At 41.8% G+C, this 20,914-nt stretch overlaps 1 protein-coding gene across 1 annotated transcript; it reads left to right on the top strand.

Annotated features, from left to right (window-relative positions):
• Positions 1–520: 520 nt before the first annotated feature.
• LOC145894194 (lutropin-choriogonadotropic hormone receptor-like) lies at positions 521–19,748 on the top strand. The gene is made up of 17 exons (XM_082982688.1): positions 521–743; positions 835–916; positions 1,700–1,772; positions 4,094–4,171; positions 6,121–6,195; positions 10,147–10,221; positions 10,987–11,067; positions 11,372–11,449; positions 12,292–12,363; positions 12,431–12,505; positions 13,137–13,471; positions 13,841–13,928; positions 15,318–15,839; positions 16,206–16,381; positions 17,098–17,278; positions 17,669–17,905; positions 18,115–19,748. Exons 1-17 carry the CDS (start codon positions 657–659, stop codon positions 18,830–18,832), a joined length of 3,033 nt encoding a protein of 1,010 aa, XP_082838814.1. The 5' UTR covers positions 521–656; the 3' UTR covers positions 18,833–19,748.
• The last annotated feature ends 1,166 nt before the right edge of the window (positions 19,749–20,914 follow it).

Below are 20,914 nucleotides of genomic sequence, written 5' to 3'. Positions count from 1 at the left end.
CAAACAGGGTCGAATGCGGCTGTGTGTTATTGGCCTTTTACGCGCCGATTGTGTTGTGGAGCGATGGATTGACTACTTGCGATCGCGAATGCAGTGTGAAAGCGGGACGAGCGAGAGAGTGCGGATGTAGGTTAGCTCGAAGGAGAAATTGGTCACAATTCAAAACGTGAAACCGACGAGCATTGACTTCGCGTATGAAGATTGTAATTTGCGACAGAATGTAGTATGTAATAGCGAGTGCGATTGACGTAATGACAAGGTTTATTAATTGTGTTAGCGCCCTGGTAAGTGCGTCACGGTTTGAAACTTTGTCAGTCGTGTTCTGTGCGAAGGTTTAAGTTTTATTGTTGTCAATGCTACTCAAGTTTTAGATCATAGTAAGTGGACAGAAAAACGATGCTGAATGCACCTGAGTTGTCTCATTATCTTCTGTTGTTTAACAATTAGTGAACATTGTGTTTGTTTATTTACAAAACGCATGATTGTGAATTTCAATTACTACGTATTTTTGTTCAGAGCGGCTGTACTGCAAAACACGCAGTCTTTGACCAAGATCGTGTTAACATAAGTATTGCCAACTGGAATGTGAATGTCTAAATGACACCTATTTGTCACACTACACCGCATCAAGAACTTTAGTTTCCACAGCGCGCGCCATGTATTGCAGTTGCGTTCAGCTCTCAACCGTCGTTTTGCTGTTACTTGGTTTCTCTGCTGCAAGACCAACATTTCCGACACAACAGGTAAGAGAATGAGCGGGTTGAAGTGAGACCCACTTAAAACAGCGGTGGTCGATTTGTCGCGTACTGAACACAATATCGGTTTGTCGCTTAGGTTTGCACGGGAGTTTCTGCAAGCCGCGCTCTCTGCCCGAACGTTTCGGATTCTTGCTGCTGCTGGAGCGGTGATGCAACAAGTAGGTCGCTTGCATTGTGTGCTCAATTTCTTTGATGTATATGTATAGTTTTTCCCCAGGTATAGAGAATTTCATGCGTTTTTGTGTTTTTCCCGAAGTTTGCCAGTGGATATTTTACCTGCGTTAAATCTTACCATACATTTTACTTTTTAGTTTAGTGATTGTTTAATGTGGTGTAGTCGAATGCATTTAATTAAAATCATTCCTGCACTACAAACGCGAATTAGTGCCTTTCTCTATACTGTGTCGCATCTGAGGCACTATGAAGGCGGTGGAAATAAGCTATGTTACAAGCTGTATGCCGACCCTAAGTACATAATCCAAGCACTCCACTAAACCGTAACCAGCCCAATTTTACGCGAAACTGGTTTACCACTAACCCCACTTTTCGGAAACACTTTTAGTGGCAAACCACGCTCTTTGGCAGTAGGTAATTTAAGGTAGATTTTGCTGCAAATCTGCTTTAATGGATTCCCCGCAAATATCATAGGCTGACCTGCAAACCTATTGGAATAAGTGAACGAACTTTAAAATAAAAAAACTTGACTAATGGCGACGGCTTTCTGGAACCGATTACATTGTTGTATAATTAACAACCGTTTTAGTATTGAAAACATGCAAATGTATGCATTTTTTATAGTGTGTTGCAGACAGGGCCACTGTCGACCCAATAGATCAGTGCAGCTTTGGTGTGACTTGCAACGATCTTACAAGCTAAATAGCCAAGCAAGAATTTCGCTTTGTGGTGACTGTGCTTTTAACATGTGTATATTTTCGTTTTAGACAAAAATGTCAACGTGAAGTGTTTGGATGTCGTGGAACCGCCACAAGAACTTCCCGAAACAGTCGCACATCTGTAAGTACAAACACCAAACTAAACCCTGTGCCACCATATATCTTATCTGCAATGCAAATCATTTTAATGTCTTGCTCAATATAACGCCCACACACTCGCAATGATAATATATGCGCTGTAATTTCTATTTTTATTCGAAAATCTGCTCGATTAACGTCATATAATGCGCAAAGTCACAAGTTAGGGGTCGGATGTCAGCCACTGTTTAAGATAAGGTACCTTAGCGGCTCTATCTCGCAAAGCGTGTTTTGATCGCGATAAGCGACAACTGCCATTGCGCTTAGTAAGACTGATGTGATTGTAGAAGTAAACGAACCAGAAATTGAGGAAAAATGTGATAATCGCAGCGAAGATATCGATGTTTTGAGACAAATTTCAGCGCGATTTATGGTGCCGCAAATTTATCGTAATTCCGTGGTCTTAAATGGTACCTTTGAAAATTGCATCAACTGCTTTGTTTTGATGCCAACGTTTGCCTGTGTATGATGGATTTGGCACTTTTGAATCAGCGTAATGGGAATATTGGAAGTGAGCTCTGATGAACTTTTTCTCTAAATTAAAATTTCCCGCACTTTTTCTAATGGAATCTTATCTGATTAATAAGTTACCAGGACACCCAAAGTCGGTTCTCCCAAGTTAAATGTAAAAACAAATATAACTGCCAGACGTTCACACTTGCTTGTCCGCAACGAATCGAACAAGGTTTAGGTGACAAACGTTGCGTTGAAAAGGTGTAAAAAGTGAAGTCCATAGTTCGAATTCGGCATGACGCCAACATCTAAACTCCAATGCGTCGCAAACAAAAAGCGAAGAGAAATTAACCATGGTTGTTTGACAACAAGGAAGCGTCAATGAAGCCTTTGCAATACTAAGAAAAATAAAAACAAACCTGACATGTTTTTGGACATTCAGGTGTTGATCGGAGTTGGTAGCCATGCATGTGAATTTGGGAGAAAGCGCTCAGTTCGAAAGCGATTAAATCAACGACCAGTGTGACATTAAACAAAAAAAATTCAAACTTGACAATGTATCATATAATATAGTTTTGAAATACGTTCGCAATGTCGCAAATTACTCATTTTCGTGACTTTTTGCTGAGGTAATACTTTTAATTCGCCCATATTACCGATGATAAGCGCTTATGCACAATGACTTCCCAGAAATTACACTTTGCAACTGTTGCTATTTCTTAATGCGTTTGTTTATGCATCTCGGTGATATCGTGTGTACGTGCGCCCACTCGTCCTCCTCGCTGTGTAATGCGCTTCAGCCAAACAAAAATCCGCCGTGAAATTCAGGCTTAACGCCGTTTGAGCGATGCATGTTGAGTCTAAAAGCAGGGATTACTTCGCCACTTGGACGGTGAAGCAAATTCCAGGTCGGCTTGTAATTAGAAAAAAACTGGCAGGTTTGGGAGTTATTTCCGCTCAGCATACGCGACTTAAACCCAAATATGGCGACTTCCACTGCAGTCAACACAACCGACACAGGAGATACGGAAATCCCGGGAACTAATGGTACAATTTGCGAAATTGCATTAACGGACTGTATCGTATTAGTGACGTAGTCGATGTTGATTTCCTGTGATCACGCAAGTAATTGAAATTAATACCTGACTAATTGGTGACGTCACTATTAATCATCTATACTCCTTTGGGTGCAGCAAAAACCTGTCTGAGAAAATTTTGCAGGTGATCCACAGTGAACTTCGATCACTTCTTAATCGATATTTCTAATATGAGTTTACGTTCGGGGATAGAAACGTCAAAGCTCGGCTATTAATAATTAAACCTGACACAACTTGGTCATATTTCGCACACCGGAATGCCAGAGAAAATCTCATAACTTCTAAAGCTCACTTTGTGACGTAAATACGGCAACGATTTTACGCAAATGCACTTCGATTTCCTTGTGTCTCTGAGGCAATAGAAATCCCGTACATTTCTTACAAAAACATGTGTACGTGACTTAGCTTTCTAGTTTATCAATTATTACGGATTAGTTTTTATGGGTAATTGCTGGGCGAATTGTTTTTGTAGGGATCGCCGAAAATCGGCAATTGAAATTTATCAGTACAGTCAAAAGAACAGAGCGATAAGAAAACGCTGAGTATTGAATTCCTATAACCAGTGTACGAAAAATCAAGCCAAAACTTGCAAAAACTCGTAAATCAATTGCCGGGCAACAAACCAAATGCAGCAGCTGCCCTTTACCATATAACCGTACGCGGTTGTTTTAAAAAACACATTCTGTGCGCTAATGACTCGACCCATTCGAATTCAATTAACAACCAACTTACTTGCTGTTTTGTGCATTTTTAGGACCCTGGAGTACACGAAGATCATCAAGCTGGACGAAACGTCGCTGAATCGCACCCAGCTTGGCCTACTTCTTGACTTGTGAGTGTTTTTGTATTACTCCATTCGGCCGCACAACAACTTCCCAATACTCCAGACTTCAGAGGCATGCCGGAGCCTCTTTGCATATTGTAGGAAGGTCGCCCTCTGACACCGCGAAAAGGCCGGGCCCCTTTTGAAGTTTGACCTTTTGCATTTTCTACGTCATTGCGGACATTTTTTGGCCTTATAATGGCGCTTGTTGGTGAAGGAAAACAATTTCGAAAACTTCCGTATTGTGGCGATAAATAAGCAATGGTTTGTTGACCAAACTTACGTGCGATGAAGCATTTGACGGACATGTGTAGTGGTTACGTGACATTCTACAGGGCGGCACAACTGACTTAGATGCCTAAAAATTGCACTTCAATCACCTACACCAAAACCTCATGAAAACAGATCGTGGTATTAAGGCACACATTGGAAGCCATGCAGTTTATCAGCTTAACCCTAGCAAAATGCTGACGTACCAATTCGCATTTTATAAGGTTCATTGACCTTATTAAAAAATTCGTCAATACGGCAACCACTTCAAACAAATGTGACGATCAAATACTTGTAAATTTTCCGATATAAAGTATATTTGCCCGTTTAAAGATCGGAGCGAGGATTGCAACGTCACAAAATTGCCCAAATGCTGCAAGATGGTATTAGGTCAATCCAAAACAACCAACACATGAGAAGAAGCGAAATTGTTTTGCAGATATACTGTGCCACGCTACAACACGTTGTATTCTGTGAGATATTCAACCTCAAGACGAATCGCATACATATATTTTGTGATGGTATACAGCGGTTAAAATATATTCTGTGATCGTTTATGTTTATTAAAAATCGATTCAGGGGCGCTCAACATTCACGTCACTAAATCTCGATCATAAATTACTTACGGCAATCCTGCGAATCCCACCTTGGTCATATTCATTACAAAAAGAATTTGCCGCTAATTACAAAATTTTGTACCGATTCGGGGCACTTACTTTTCACAGCCACTAATTGCCTTGTAAATTTGCGGAAGGACGTTCGCTGGGCCGCGGCACTTTAAGCGCGCATAAAGTCGGGACGAATGTTCCCCACGTGGTTCTGCCGACTGGTCCCAGACAAATTATTATGTCTTGTCGTTTCGTTCGGGCCGCCGCTACATCAGTTGGTGTCATTTTGCCGCATGCGCTCGTTAGAAATGTCATGGCTGGGGAAACACGAATGATCTGCAAATCAGATAAATGTTTGCGGTTTCATTGAGGCGACGCTAGTATTATTTTCGGACAAGCGTCGTCGAGGAACGAGCAATTATGCAGATTTCCGAGAAAAGCTACCTTTTTCTTACGAAAATTACCCAAATCGTGTTCAGAGGCTCGCGCGACTTTCGCGTTATACACCTGTGGTCACCGCCCAGCACAAACAACGACGACACGTTTGCCAAGAAGAGATGAATTGTTGTGAACGCAAATCCTCTTGTCTAGAGTTTTAATAGGATGAAAGCCCATGCTCCTGGGTTGTTAACAAGCTTCGGGCATCGCAGAAGACTCTCAAGGGCTTTTTGTATCGTTTACAAACCCACATGCAGCATGAGTAGTCACGTCCCAGTGGCGGTCTTTAAATCTTCTCGGCAGGTAGCTAATGCTTCGCCTCAAGCCCTTTGTTTTTCGCGATCCGAGCTGCTTTGTTTTACGTCCGATCGATCTTGTTTGTTGGTGTTGTGCAAGAGATCGTATTTAGCCGTCACGTTTTATTAGAGCGCCGCCGTCTCAGCAAGCTCCACTCGCCGTGTGCGGTTTGCTCCCGCTCCCGAGCCGCGTTAATGCGATTTGGCCAATCCCGAGGCATTACTGTTAAAACATGCTCGACATGTGGATGTAAAATATCGGGTGATGCGTAGCCCGATTGAACGCCACCCGACGATTCCAGGAAAGCTCACAATTTAACTTCGAATGTTGTTTTGCTATTTTCAGTACGCTCGTAGAGGATCAAGTTCTTCAGAAGATCGGCGCAAGAACGTTTTCCGGATTCCTCAATCTCCAAATTGTGTAAGTGCACTTAAACATAACCGCAGCTATACCCACAATGTTTATTGTGTGTTTGGATTTCCACACTTTGGATTATAGTTTGACTGCATGAATCTATAATAAATCGTAACCGCAAGTAAAGGTAAACGCAGGTGTTGCAAACCTAAAAGCACGGGGACACGTTTATCAATCGAGTACACACGTCGAGATTAAATGGGTAAACCTTGTAACGAGGTTATTTCTGTCTTCCTGGCGGTTTTTCCACAAACGAAGTTAGTGTTGAGACGCAATTAACGACCGAAAATCGCCCCCATCTAGCCGCCAAGTTCACTGGGGTGAGAAGACTGAACTTTGCGTTGGCACGACTTCCAGCTCTGTGTAAACTTTATTGCATTATCGCCCCTGGCGCCAACAGCAGTTTGGCGGCTTTCGTAAGATAAACAAAAGGAGTCGGTGAATTACAAGCATATTTAATTCCCCAAAATTCCTTCGCTGATGGCGTGAGGGTTTGACGTTCATTTCGCAATTGACCTAACTGTATTACAAACCTTTCGAAATTCTAGGATAATAAGGTCATAGTTTGTTGCTGATGCTGCCAGGCATTAGTAATTAAAGGCTCTTCTGGCAAAAAAGAAAAGAAAATCCGAGCTGTGTCATGCGTTGTACTTCATTTGTCCTGATGAAGGTCAGTTGGATAACGACCGAAACGTCGTCCGAACTAGTTTTTCTTTTTTGCCAAAAGAACCTTTAATTTCTAAATAATAAGGTCATGCTGTAACGATACAATAACACTTGTTTCAATACAACTACAAGGACAGGCGTATCACAACTTAATTGCATCTTGCTGACGCAGGACTCACGCTTGTTGTTTGTTATCTGAAGCCACGCATCACGTTTAACTACCACATGATGCTGATGTTGACTAAAAATACCCCCAGCATAGAAACAATATGGTCCATCCTCAATGTTGGGTTTTACAACAAACCGCGCTGAGGATTTTGCTCTGGCAACGTAAATGCGGTTATGGCTGTCAATCAATCGATTATCGTGACAAGAAAGATGTCGGTGGTCGCCAAATTGAGTCACTGCCATATGAATGCTTACATGAGTAAAGGCACGTACAGCAATGCCTTAAAGTCTAGTAAGGGTGAAATAACGTAGTGGAATGCAGTGGATTTTGGTTGGGTCACGAGGCGGAACGAACGGGATTCTCTGCAGTTGATAGGATCATCACTAACGAAAAACAAGGATCCGCCGAACGATGAACTGGCTCACCATGATAAGATATGCTCTAACCGCAGCAATAACACAGTACATAAGCCAGATGCCGCGGTCTTAATGCGGAGATTGGTGAAATTGTAATTAGCGCGGTTGCAAGGAAGCATACAAGAAACAACAGAATTTGGCAAAATTAGATTCCTCACAAACCTAAAAACACACATACAGGTATAATTTTTAGATACTGGCACACGACTAGTATTTTGTATAGATTGCACATTTAGTAATTACCACTCTAGAGGTGTATAACTATTAGCATTCTCGCCTATCTGCAAAAATGACATTAGGCGCAGCGTTCTTAGTAGTTTTCCATAACTTTACGTTACAGACATAAAAAACGTTCGATGTTTAAATAAAACTTAAAATTGTTGACAGAAATCACCAGATTCATCACACGTTGTCATCGCGCAAAATTGCTAAATACAGAAGTTGTATTCAACCCTAAAACTGCAGTTATATAACACCATATATGACACGTTGTCGTGGCCCAAGTCGGCACTCAGCAAGTTCAAAATAAAGCGTTATGTTGTCTGGCGAGGTGCAAAATGGGATTAGGAGCGGTTAACAACCCTGAGAATCAATGTGTGGCATTGACGAGCACCGCAGCAAAAGTTTATGGTATCCTGGCATGATCTCATTAAGCCCGAAACACGATCGCGGGGAAATAGCTGGTTGACCCTATAGGGTCAGACCCCTCCTGTATGGAACACAATATCCAGTGTTGTTGTGGCTCTCGTGCACGCTTCTTGGCGTTAGCGGTGGCCCAAGGAGAACTGCTCACTGGCGAATAATCGCATTACGTGTTATTTTTCTCTCGTTGCCAACAGCCATATTGTTTGCGCACGCAGGCGCCGGTAACACGTCCTTAAAACTCGACTCTATTTTTATCCTCAAAGATTGGTTTTGCGATTAAGGACGACTTGGTCACAACTGTCCCGAGGTGATTAGAAGCGCAAATATGTGCGTTTTTATTGTGTAACCATGATTCGCACATCGTAAACCGCACAGAAATACCGGTGTGTCTCCAGAAGGCGGTTGTAGCGATGCCCTCGATGTTTTCGGTTCGAAAACGACAAACAACGGGTCCTCTTTAAAAGGTCGCAAACAAAACACCGCCTAATGATCCAATTCAAACCGCGCTGGGAAGGAAAATAATATCCCGAGGTTTTACTGAAGACGACCTGTTTTGAACCGGGTCTCTGTACGCTACTTGAATATTCTAAAGGTCTCGTGAACCTCTTGCAGTTCCGCGTAAGTGCACAAGATAAGTAATAACGTAATTGTTGAACTGTAGTTTTTTGAAGGTGGCGGTTGATTGCGCTCATATTATTTACCGTAGTTTTGTTATCCTTCGTAGTTCTTACGGCCTTTGGGTCGAGCTGCGGTTTTTCTCGGGTTCACGGGGTTCAAACGTTCCAACAGTGGCTCTTAAAATGATTTTGATTGTCTGGTGGGTGGAATTTGTTTTCCAAAATGCGGTTTTGAAGTTTGTTGTTTTCAAAGGCTGTGGAAAGTTCATCAAGAAATGTACGGGGATAATGTGTGAAGGGAACAAACATTTTTCAAAAAGAAGCGAAATAGTTGATTGAATTAAATCCACGGTATCTTAAGCCAAAAGGTCGGGAATTGAATGTTCTTTGCCTGAAAGCAAGTGCAGCAAACTATTTTGACACAACCCAACTTCAACCGGTCATGTTTCTCTTTCAAGCAAACTTGTGTCAAGTTAATTGAAGTATGACAACACGGCGCTATTTGGGTACCATTTGTAAGCCTTGAAGTCTAGGTTTATTCAGTACAAAGGTTATGGCCAACATTTCCGTGCAGTTTCGTGTTACGGTGTCGCGGTCGGGAAAACCAGACCTTCGCCCACTGTTCGTCCGATCAGCTTTAACGACCCACGCGTTACGATTCTTGATTTGTTTGCTGCATAAACTGTCAGTTCTGTGCACTTAGCTGTGCGAGGCAGCATAGAGTGCCGCAAACAAGCTCTGTGGAAACGATACTGGCAGATAATCCGCTTCGCCGCGCCTTCTATAGCATCCAGCAATCTCGAGAGTTAATTCCTTGTCTTGATGGACGATCGTCAGCGGCAAGTTTACGGCTTGAAACTCGCCATTTAAATGTTTTGTCATTCCGTTAAAAGAACGTTAAATTTCGTTGTGGTTGACGTTTGTCAGATGACCGCTTTACAGTTTGTTTGGACAAAAGCTAATCACTTATCTCATCCCGACATCTGCAGTTGCTTAACGGTGTTTTCCGTCATCTGTGTGTCGCTAAATTCCGATACCTTCTAGAACTGAAATCAATGTTTGGAAGGATCTGCTGGGAAGTGGTTTGAACCAGTTGTGATTCTCGGCCATCATTTGTGTCTCTCATTTAAATTTCTGTACGGTTAACATCATTAAAACAACCAAATTCAGCCCTAATTAATGTTATTCTTTGAAGTTTGCATTCGGCTTTTAAACTGAATGTTACAATAAGTAACAAATCAACATGTTTTGCTATGGGCAAATTAAAGCAAAAACGTTGGCCAAATCATTTTTTCATTACGCATCGGTACTAGAAAAACGCAAGAACAACAAATAATTTTTAACCGAAATGCGTGGAGATATGCGAACCACTTAGATCGTCCCCCTTATATCTTCTGTGAGTGGTCGGTCGGTTCGGATTCAAGCTTATTTGTTTTCTTTTCAGGACCATCGAGTTTGTACCCAGTCTGACGTACATTTCCGAAGCGGCTTTCCAGGGTGCACCAAATCTTCGCGCCGTGTAAGTTGCATTTGACACTTGGATCTGACAAATCCAAAGAACCTGTGTTTATTGTGTTTACACAACTGGGATTACTGCTGGCCCTTCCTCGTTTTCGTGTAGTTGTGGGAATTTCGGGAATTAAGGAACCGCGGGATCGATAAACTGTGCTTCGTGGCGCCTTGTCAGGAAACGAGGATCAGTTACAAGGAAGTCCTTAATCACAATCAAATTCAATAGTGTTGAAAATGCGCTGCGCATTTACGCAAATAGGTCTGTCAGCACAGCACACATTTTGCGCTTTCGGAAAAATGCACGTAAATGCAATTATCAATTCAAAAATGTGTTTTAATTTGATGTATTTTGTCTCTGAACCATTTGCATCACAATATTTGTATTAACTTTCCTATATTAATTTACGTTGTACTTATATAGAGCTTACAACACAATTTCATTTAATTCCTGTGTTGCAAATCACAATTCTGTTTTACGAGCTCAATTCCCAAGAAAACTCTGCAGCGCGTTATGTTTTTCGCATATATTTATACTTGCGTTGTGTGCGGTGACAAAATGCCTCGGATGTAACCCCACAGATTAGATGCATGTAACACATAATTTGCGTAGAAGTGTATAATAGAGGAATGTTGGATAAAAACTTTTAGATTAACCGCACACTGGTGACAGAACAATTATATTATTTTGTGTAAATAATAAAAATGGATCGTGGGCACGTATTTCCAAAGGAATATATCTGCAAAGTCTAACCAGAATGTTATTTCCTTGCAGAGTCCTTCGAGGAACTGGTATCACTAGAGTGCAAGGCTTTAACCAGCTGACGGGTCCCTTCATTCGACCGCTGCTGAAAATGTGAGTTTCGTAATAACCGATCTACACCGAGCACGTTATGTGTTTGCCAACGCCGCAGCCGTCTGTCGCATTATATCGTCACAGCTAACAGGAGAAAGTTAGTACCGGGGATGTTGGATTAACCCGCACATGCGGCGTGTATCTCATTGCGACCCCTGTACCGCGACATGCTGCTCCCAGGGGGCGGCTCTTGGGCCATGATTAAGCTAAGTCGTTTTGGCGCGAGATTGGGAAACTATAAAAGTCGACTACGCACAGTGAGAAACAACAACCGACGCTTACTCTGTGACGTACTGTTTTGCAGAACACTGTCCGAAAACCACCAACTGACGAGGGTCCACAGTCACTCGGTGGCGAACGTCACAGCGGTGGACTTGGACATGTAAGTATAAGGGCGACCCTGCTGCAGTATCGCCGTCCCGTCGCGGCGCGGTGATCGAATCATGCATATTAATGATGCGTTGTGATTTCCACTTTGCCGCTTGGGAATCGACTCAAGACATAAGGACCATACGCGATACGGTCGTTAACCATCGATACATTGTGACACTCACCGATATCGGGGTTCAGTGTGACGTGTGCTTTTTATAGCTGAGATTGACGTGCGAGACAACGCTGTAAATTGCCGATCTGCTGTCTAACTTTATCTCATCGGGTTTGTCACTCGATTCATGCGATCGATTCCGCTATGCGGCCAAACCTAGCATGCCCATCGCTAAGTGTATACACAAGGGTTATGTTTTGTCACAGCAGTTGGACATACATGGAGAAGTTACGATTACATTCGGCCGTTAGGCCTTTCAAACCCGCTAAACGTTGGTATAAATCAGTGGCGCTCATGACACACTGTTCATACTTCAGTTTAATTCGCATTAATTGAGTTTTCAGTTGCTGATTTTAAATATAAATTATTTTAAATAAGTTAGATCATAAAGAATAGTGAAAACACTCTTTGTCCTCATTTTACACACCACACGTATCACCCAATGGCACACATGACAAATTTGGATAATAATTTTTGAACTGTAACTCGCCACTGAAGTAGAACCTAATCCGTTTACAACCGAATGTAACGCAACTGAAAGGTTAGACATAGCTTGATAACCTGATGTTAACCGATGCCATGTTAGAAGCATGGATATGCCAGTTTGAAACATTCAAGCTTCCCACCATCGTTACACAAAACGTTTTAGGCTGTTTAAAATAACACTATTATTTTTACAGAAAAATTATTTCAAATCCGGGACTGACCGTAGTGGAGGATAATGCTTTCCGAGGTAGCCGAGTCACCAGCTTGTGAGTGAAATTAAATTTTTTTGTTTGTGTGAAGAATATTCTTCAATGCTTCTTTTCTTGTGAAAAGGGTGTTGGACTACAACGAGCATTTAAATGATTTGCGCGAAGATTCCCTGTTTGGAATCAACGGCCTCCACAAATTGTAAGTACATGTAGACCCTTTTTATAAGCCAGGGCATCCATGTTTTGTCATCCTGCTTTACCATGTCGGCCCTTCGTAACCCTAAGCACACAAAACTTTCTATATTTGGGAAATTCCTCTGTTTATATTTGTTGTTGTTGGAGCGCGAACAGAGCTGTATATGTAGAGAGCGGTGCAGTGGTGCATGAATCTATTTTCGTACAAAGACTTATCTGTTATGTTATGGCATGGGGGATTTGATAGCAAGGCGCGTCTTTCCCGCCGTCTTTCGGTTTATAAAGAGGTGGATTAAAAGAAAAGTAAAAACACAGGGCATTAGACTATTCAACTTCGTAAACATCAAGTTAGTCAGGTACCGGGCGATATTGTTTGTCTTGCTCGAATTCTGAAATGCCCATTTTTGGACTTATTAGTAATTAATGAGCATATCAAGGTAATGTTTGCCTTGGATTTAAATACAGCACCTTGGATTTAAAAATGTTATTCATTGAATCTGATAACTTTTTGATTGGTGCATGTTTTCATAATTGTGTTCAAAAATTTTTTTTTGTCCATCTTGATAATATGTAGGAAATTATGAACAAAATCAAACTACTTTTCTTTACAACAGATTACATTTCTCTGTTTTCAGGTCTTTAAAAGGCACCGCGATTTCCAATCTGCCCACCTCAGGCATGGACAAGCTGTCGACTCTGGACATTTCCGACACTTCAAACTTGATCAGTTTCAAAACAGATGACCTGCCCTCCCTGAAAGAAGCCATGGTGACCTACCCGGCCCATTGTTGTGCACTGAACAGAGAATATGGATTTGGGACGATTTTTCAATCAGAAACGGCCGAGGAGGAGCTTGTTCCATGTGACGAACCAACCCATTCACCAAAATCAGGCTGGGTGGTGGAGCCAGAAGAAGTGCTGGGATCCGAACTGCCTCCGTACGATTATATAAACTATCCCTCGGACAACGGTAAGCGCTGTTTTGTTGTTTGTTGTGTGGAATTTCTAGCGAGTTATTTGTGACATATTTTGACGAAAAAAATGACTTGTTACATGCTTAATAGAGGAAATGACAAAAGTGATTACAGGCGGTTTTATTTGAATAAGACAGAAACTGAGGATGCCAATAGGCGAAAGCAATATTTCTGTTTATAAATTAAGATCTTATAACGACGCGGATCGTCTTTCACTCTTTTTTGAGTTCTAGGAATAAAAGTATATTGTTACATGCTTATGTCCAAAAAGACACAAACAAGTTTGAACCAATGCTATTTTAGTTACCCCGTTTCATACATATATGATGGGATCAACGCTATTACAATTATCCTTTTTTTATTAGGATCAGCAATTGTCTTCACCGATTTCACCGACGATAATGCGGGTGAAGTAAGCGAATATAGCTTTGCGGACGCGGAAGAAGACCCGAGGTAACAACATATTGCGATGTTGACTGTAGTTGGAAACCTTGATTAGATCTCCTATCCGTAGTATACAAGAAAAGTGTTTCTCTATGAGTGTTTGCGCGGATATTTCAGTATGTTCACTCGTTCGGCAACGTTTTTTGGGAATATCAAACACGTGTTTTCCCCACTGGATTTATTATAACCCCCAGATGCTCGTTCGGGGTTTGTATAGATGTTGATCTTGGCAGATGAACGATATAATCGCAATGAGATATTTTAGGGGCCATAAGGCTGCAAAATGATGTTACAATTGCTCATGTTACGCTGTAGTATTTTGTAATATATCTAACCAGCAACATTTTCAAATGCATTTATTGTGAAATGGCGCACAATTCTAAACAATTATTAACTGAAATCCAATGCCAATAACGATTCAAAAACTGACTATACGAAAGGAATGCGTCGTAATCAAAGCTTTACCTACCCTTTGTTGGACGGTTGTGCGTGGGGGGAGGGAAAACGAAGACCACACGTGGAGTGCTGATGAACGCGTCCCGTTTAGCACCTTTCAAGGAAAATTGCATGGCTTCTATCGTCAAACCGATAAGGCGGTCGCCAGATTAATCAGCTGCGTTGTATATTGCAAGGGAAACCGAAGGCATCGAGATAATTAACAGCGGCTGCAACTTGCATGCGCGAGAGCTAAATCCACACACCGTCACTTGTTTTCCTGCTTAACTGACGACGCGTTCGAAGCGCGCGACGAACTGTAGATCCGAATCAACATTCCGGCCGCCGTTTCTGGCCTGCAGCGATTTGACGCGCTACATCGTGCCCTAATGACGTCTTGCAATCATCAAAGCGACGCGCAAGCTAACAACACGCGGTTGGTCGCAAACCAACACATGTTGCCAAATGTTACAAGCGCATCCGCTTTCCATGCAATTAAAGCACAAGCGTCGACACAGTTATTTTTTATGTGGTTAAATACGTTAGAAGCGCTATCCCTATAACAGCTGGCTAGCAGCATCGGATGTTGCGTTAATTAGTTTGGCACCAACGCGACGAAATTTTTCTTAATTGCATTATCGTGTTGTTTGGAACTATCCAAATATAGTACATATCATAGCGGGATAATTTCGGGTTTTCTAAACGACAAACTTTGTGCTTTCAAAGTTAAAAACGAACATCTACCGTACAGATAGAACTCATCTTTGAATATCCCAGCCACAAAATATCTTTCACATGCAAATTATCAATCTTTTTAGCTAAGAACATTACATATTATTCGCCATGCATTACCAACAAAGGTTACGCGTTTTGCACCGACACTTGCTTAGTTAATTAGACGGAGTTAAATTCAATCAGTATTTAACGAACTGTAGAAATTGTAACATGCATTTTGCTTTGCAGCGATGATCAGAACACAGCCTGGCGAGATGTGATAAGTGCAACTGCAAACACCTCAGTCTCTGTCACCAAGATGTGTATTCGTGATGCTGACGGCTCCCTGCGCCCCCACGTCTACAAGCATCCCATCACATGCTCACCCCCTCCAGATGTGTTTAACCCATGCGAGAACCTTTTGGGTCACCCGGGACTTGTTGTAGTTTCGTGGGGGGTCGCGCTCCTCGCCGTCCTGGGCAATTTTTTCGTCATATTTGTGTTATTGGCGGTCGCAGTGGACAAGTCGCGCACTCAGCAGCGCCATCTATCGGTTCCGAAGTTCCTGATTTTAAACCTGGCTTTCGCCGATCTTTGTATGGGGATCTACGTTCTTGCGCTATCGGCAATGGACGGAAAGAGCACTGGAGAATATTACAAATTCGCTGTCGAGTGGCAAGCGTTCGGAGGATGCGACGTAATTGGATTCCTGTCAGTTTTCTCATCTCAATTGTCAGTTTTCACACTGAGCGTGATCTCACTCGAAAGATGGTAAGAGACTGACGATTAGTTAACGTAGTTGACGCTAATAGAGTTCAACACTTTGGATATAGTAAGGTTTCATGCAATCGCATGATTGGCAGGATCGCCCCACTGCGCTGGTCCTTACTGGGCGATCATAGCTAGCGTATCAAGATCATTAGGTTTACAGGCTTTGCAGCCCAGGCATTGAAACCTAGCTGGAATAGTCACTTTGAATATAGCGTGATAAATTAATGCAACGATAAATGTATGGTGTATAGTCTGGTTATACAAGCTTTTGGACGAATATGTCATTTTTTTGCACCGCCATTTTGATATTCCACCTACGTTTAGTTTATCTTCCTTTAATTATTACATCGTGAAACCTTTGTGCAGGTATGCTATACGATATGCGATCCAACTGGACAAGCGTATGACGCTTAAATGCGGTCGCATCATAATGTTGGTCGGTTGGATTCTTTCCCTTCTCTTCGCCATATTGCCGGTAGTGGGCGTTAACAGTTACAAGCGGACTGCTGTGTGCTTACCCATGGACGTGAGGACAAGATCAGGTAAGGATATATTGGTATAGATATTGTATAACTATTGTCAATCGGATGCCAAATGTTAACAATTTAGCTTCAAGACGTGGTATATTGTATAGGTTATTGTTTTCTTGTTTTTATTGGAAGCCATACACCATGCAAGTCGTTTGCCATCTAATGGACAATTAGTTATAAAGAGATTTATATAGAGATTCACATATTATGCATGCCAAAAACAAAATGTTTTGAAAACCATGGAAACGTAAATCAGTAAATGTAAACATTAAGGAATGCATTGGTAAATTCGATTTATTGATTCAAGCAATTTGGCTAAATTGGATAAATAAAACCTCACATTATTAGTCATTGTACGCGTCCAGATGGCAATTATGCTGAACCAGATGTCCTAATAGAATTAAGGTTTTGCGAAAAAACATGTTTTCTACATTCATTTGTTTCTTACATTGAATTTGCTGGATTAGGTCGATCAACCAGCTGCATGCTATAAACCAGAATATACAATATTTATTTGCCTTAAAATCTGTTTTCCGCTGAGGTTGATTTACAAGTATGCACATTCTTGGCCGGCTCATGTTTTTATATGTTTAGTATATATTTTTTGAACAGTTTTTACTTAATACGAAACAGTGCGGTAAACACAGTGTTTTGAATATTTTGAGCTTTAGTCAAGTTTTAGGAATTTAAAATTAACAAGTTTGTGTAACGAACAATTTTATTCCCAGGTACAGCGTATGTTGCCGCGATTCTTTCAATCGACATTGTGGCGTTCACGATTGTAATTGGAAGCTACTTGTCCATGTACGCTATCGTGAGATCGGCCAACGGACTTGAAAAAGGCATCAAGGATTTGTTCCGAATCCAGCAGAGAAAATCACATGACGAAAGCAAACCTAGAACGCTTAGGTTAGAATGTTTTTTTTTGTTTTTTTGTGTTTTGTTTGGTAGTAAAGCACACTGCGTAGATGCAATACAGTTAATACCGATTTGCAATAACCAATGAAAAATCGGGTAATTGTTTGCGTATTTCGACAATGTGTTTTTTACCGACTTTACTTTAAAGTTGACGTCTTGCTGTCGTTTTTATTTTATGAAGAAACGTACTTTATCCTGCAACCAACAATGAACTAAACAATTAACTAAAAAATGCTAATACTCAACTTCAAAACTCGAATAACTTTTTTAGTTTAAATTAGTTGCTTTTAATTCTTACAAGGATTGCATAGAAACAATAGCACGTCATTAACAGTAGAATCTTCTTGAAAGAGCTTTTTTAACAAAATAGTTATTTCTTAGTTCAAGCGACGGGTGTTATGGCACGATGAACAGCAGAAAGGCGGACGCGCGAGTCGCCAAGAGAATGGCGGTGTTGGTTTTCACCGACTTCGCTTGCTTTTTTCCTATTTGTTTCTTCTCGCTTTTCGCGCTTGCGGGACTTCCCCTCCTGTCGATGTCCACCGCCAAGATTCTGTTGGTCGCCTGTTTTCCGTTCAACGCGTGCTGCAATCCCTTTCTTTACGCTATCCTCACCAAGTAAGTAAACCCCAGCAGTTTGGAATACAGTTTTTTTTTATTTGTGTCTCGCCAAAAGGTGCTGCTGGTAAGGCAGAGAAACGATACTGATAATTAAGATTACTCAAACGGCAGTTCCTAATATTCCTGGCTAACATTGGGTATTTACGCGAAACGTTAAAAAAAAACTTTTGTCCTCATTAAACAAACAAACAAACAAATCTTCGCAGGTCATTCCGCAAAGACGCAAAGGCATTTTACAAGACACACCGTCACAGTTTGTACGGAGACGACCGACAGAAAGCCAGGCCAGCCGAAAAGCGCTCGGAGGGCGGCAGCAGGCAAGAGGAACGTCGCAAAACAATACAAGTGTACGTGGAGGGCGACCAACAAAACACCAACGGCGACGTGGCTCTGGTGTCCATTGAAAAATCCGGCAACGCGAAGAACGGCTCAATCGGAGGGCGGTCACCGGTGCGTAATTTGAATCATCACCAACAGAACGGCCACCCTACATGCAGTTTGACCACTGTTAAACTGGCCGACACCGTCGCTCGAACTTCTCCAGTCAAGTCGAAACCGCTGCCGAACCACAACCACAATAATAACAATGCGACGGGGAAGGAACGCTCGCATCGAGTACTGGGGATGAATATTTCTTCCACCAATAGCGGGGACGCAATCTCAAAACGTCTGGCAATGTTGGCCCTTTTGCGCAGCTTTCCTATGTTCAAGCGTAGAAAGCGCTTGGGCACAGACACTTCGCGCCAGACCTACGACACACAGGTGTCGGCCAACGGTGCTGTGGCCTTGTTTGAGACGAAAGAGGCCGAAAGCGACCCAAAGCAGACCAACGAAGGCACAATCGAGATGAAATGTATGGCAAACGCCACTGAAGTCGACTTGGAGCGCAAGGTTCCACACTGTGACGGGGAGAGTTGCATATAACGTCACACATGACTCTGAAACGTCAACATTTGCATTGAGCTGTATCACGAGGCCGTCGCATGTTCCAGCGAGTTTGAGAGCGTATATAATGATCGCATTTAGTTTCCATTTACCAACGCGTCTTTAATTCAGCATTGTGCCGCCTGACTCCGTTGTTCCTTTCCGTTTGTTCTATGCTTGACGCAACGCTTTATTTGCCGTTCCTTTAAAGATGTTGGCGTGTTTTAAACGCTGGTTTTAAGATGTTTGCCAATCGTTGACGACCTTTAAAAAGACTATAACCAATATGCTATATTTCTTCATGTGCCCGTTCCGAGTTCCTCTTATCATGGCTGAGAACAAATAGTTTTGACAAAAACGATTACTTTTTCTTCTATTTGCTGATGTTAAACAGAAGTGCAACCACAACAACAACAACAACAACAGTACAGACACATTACTATTGTTATTCGTTACGTGCTGGCATTTGAAACATTTGTCAAACCTGATAAACATAAATCTAGTTCGAAATTGTAGCGACGCTTAAACCAATTATTTTAACAGATAGCTAATCAATGTTAACGTAATTCTGAGGATAACTCTGAAAGCATTGATTTGATGGATGTGCGTTCTTTTTTATTGTTTTGTTTATTTCAATAACTAACCCTCTTTGTCTAATGGAATATTTTGCTACCAGTGACGGTTGCGATAATTCATACGGCATGTTTGCGTGTCTGCGTGTACAGTTAATTGAAAAAGCGCTTGGCGGCCAATCAATACGACATTTGCCTTCGGGGCATGCGCGTATATAGACACACAGGGCAATTGAGGGCACGCCATAAACTCGTTTTGCCATTTTGCCGATTCCGAATTTAACTCCACTCCTTCGCAAAGTTTATTAACGTTGTTTCCTTGGCCGTTGTAATAAATGAGCCCCAAACCTATTCGATCCATGGCGTTCAGATTTTTGATGCTTGCGTTCGTAACGTATCGGCGCAAGGGGAAAACAATAGTTTACGAGCTGACGACGTCACTCATTTTAAGGTTACAACGCCTGTGGGTCTTGTTTAGCAAGTTTAAACTATCCAGCTTATCGATGGTTACCACTAACCCGAACATAGTAGATTGTCCCGCACGCACCATTGCTCTTAGTTAGATGTGTGACGAGGTGAAAGAGAGGATGACGTATCGGCAAGTTGAAGGTTCAGCAATCAGGTGGATAATGAGATGAAAACCCTGTTCAATATGTTCCGTTTAAAATGAGGGAAAATGGACTATTAATGAATAGTTGAGTGGTTTGAAAATGCGGTGTTGGCAGGGTTGCACAAAACAACCGACGGATTTGAATTATTAACTGGCAATACTTCTTTTCGGGTTTGGACAACTGACGTGGTTGAAGTGCTCGTAAATTTCTGGTAACGGCGTTAATTGGTGCAGTAGAAGACACGGCAGAAGAGTGACATCTATCTGTGCGGCCACATGTTCTTTCCTTCATGAAATATTGAAGCGCGTCTCCTTTTATGGCATAGGTCACAAATTGGGTTTATCAAGGTTCGGCCATTAGTTAAGTGAGGACCGACTGCGAGACACAGTGAGATTATTTGCTTTGGTCTGGTTAGTGTTTTGATAAGCTGTAGCCCGAAAACCTCTGAAAACGTTTGTGTGAACGGGATTTTCCGTTGTAGGTCAAAACTGCAGCTGTTGTTGCTTCGTCAAGTATTCTGTACTGGAAGATACGTATTATGTTTGACATGAGAAAGATTAAAATTAAGATGCTGTCAAACTAGAAGTAAGTTAGGAAATAGGTTTGTAAAGGTGAGGTGTATGGGGGAATATGGCAACAAAGTGGCCACAGGCAGATACCGTTGAGTAAGGCTTAGTTGAGGAGTGAACGGTGCCGCTACATGAAATAAAACAGCTGTTCGGTAATTCGTTTGAAGCTGGTTATGTGGTAAATTGAACTTTGTGCTTGTATCAACTCACAGTTTCAATTTCCATATCTTGCTTAAGGTTTAAACGGGAGGATGCCACTAAACATTTGCAAAGCGAGCAGCTTATAATCTGGGTTGCCAACGTTGAAAAACAAATAATTAAGGGCTAGTA

This window comes from Ascidia mentula, chromosome 3 (assembly GCF_947561715.1).
Source record: "Ascidia mentula chromosome 3, kaAscMent1.1, whole genome shotgun sequence".
Lineage (NCBI taxonomy): Eukaryota > Metazoa > Chordata > Ascidiacea > Phlebobranchia > Ascidiidae > Ascidia > Ascidia mentula.
The sequence above is the reverse complement of the archived record's forward strand: the minus strand, read 5'-3'. Positions and strand labels throughout refer to the sequence as shown.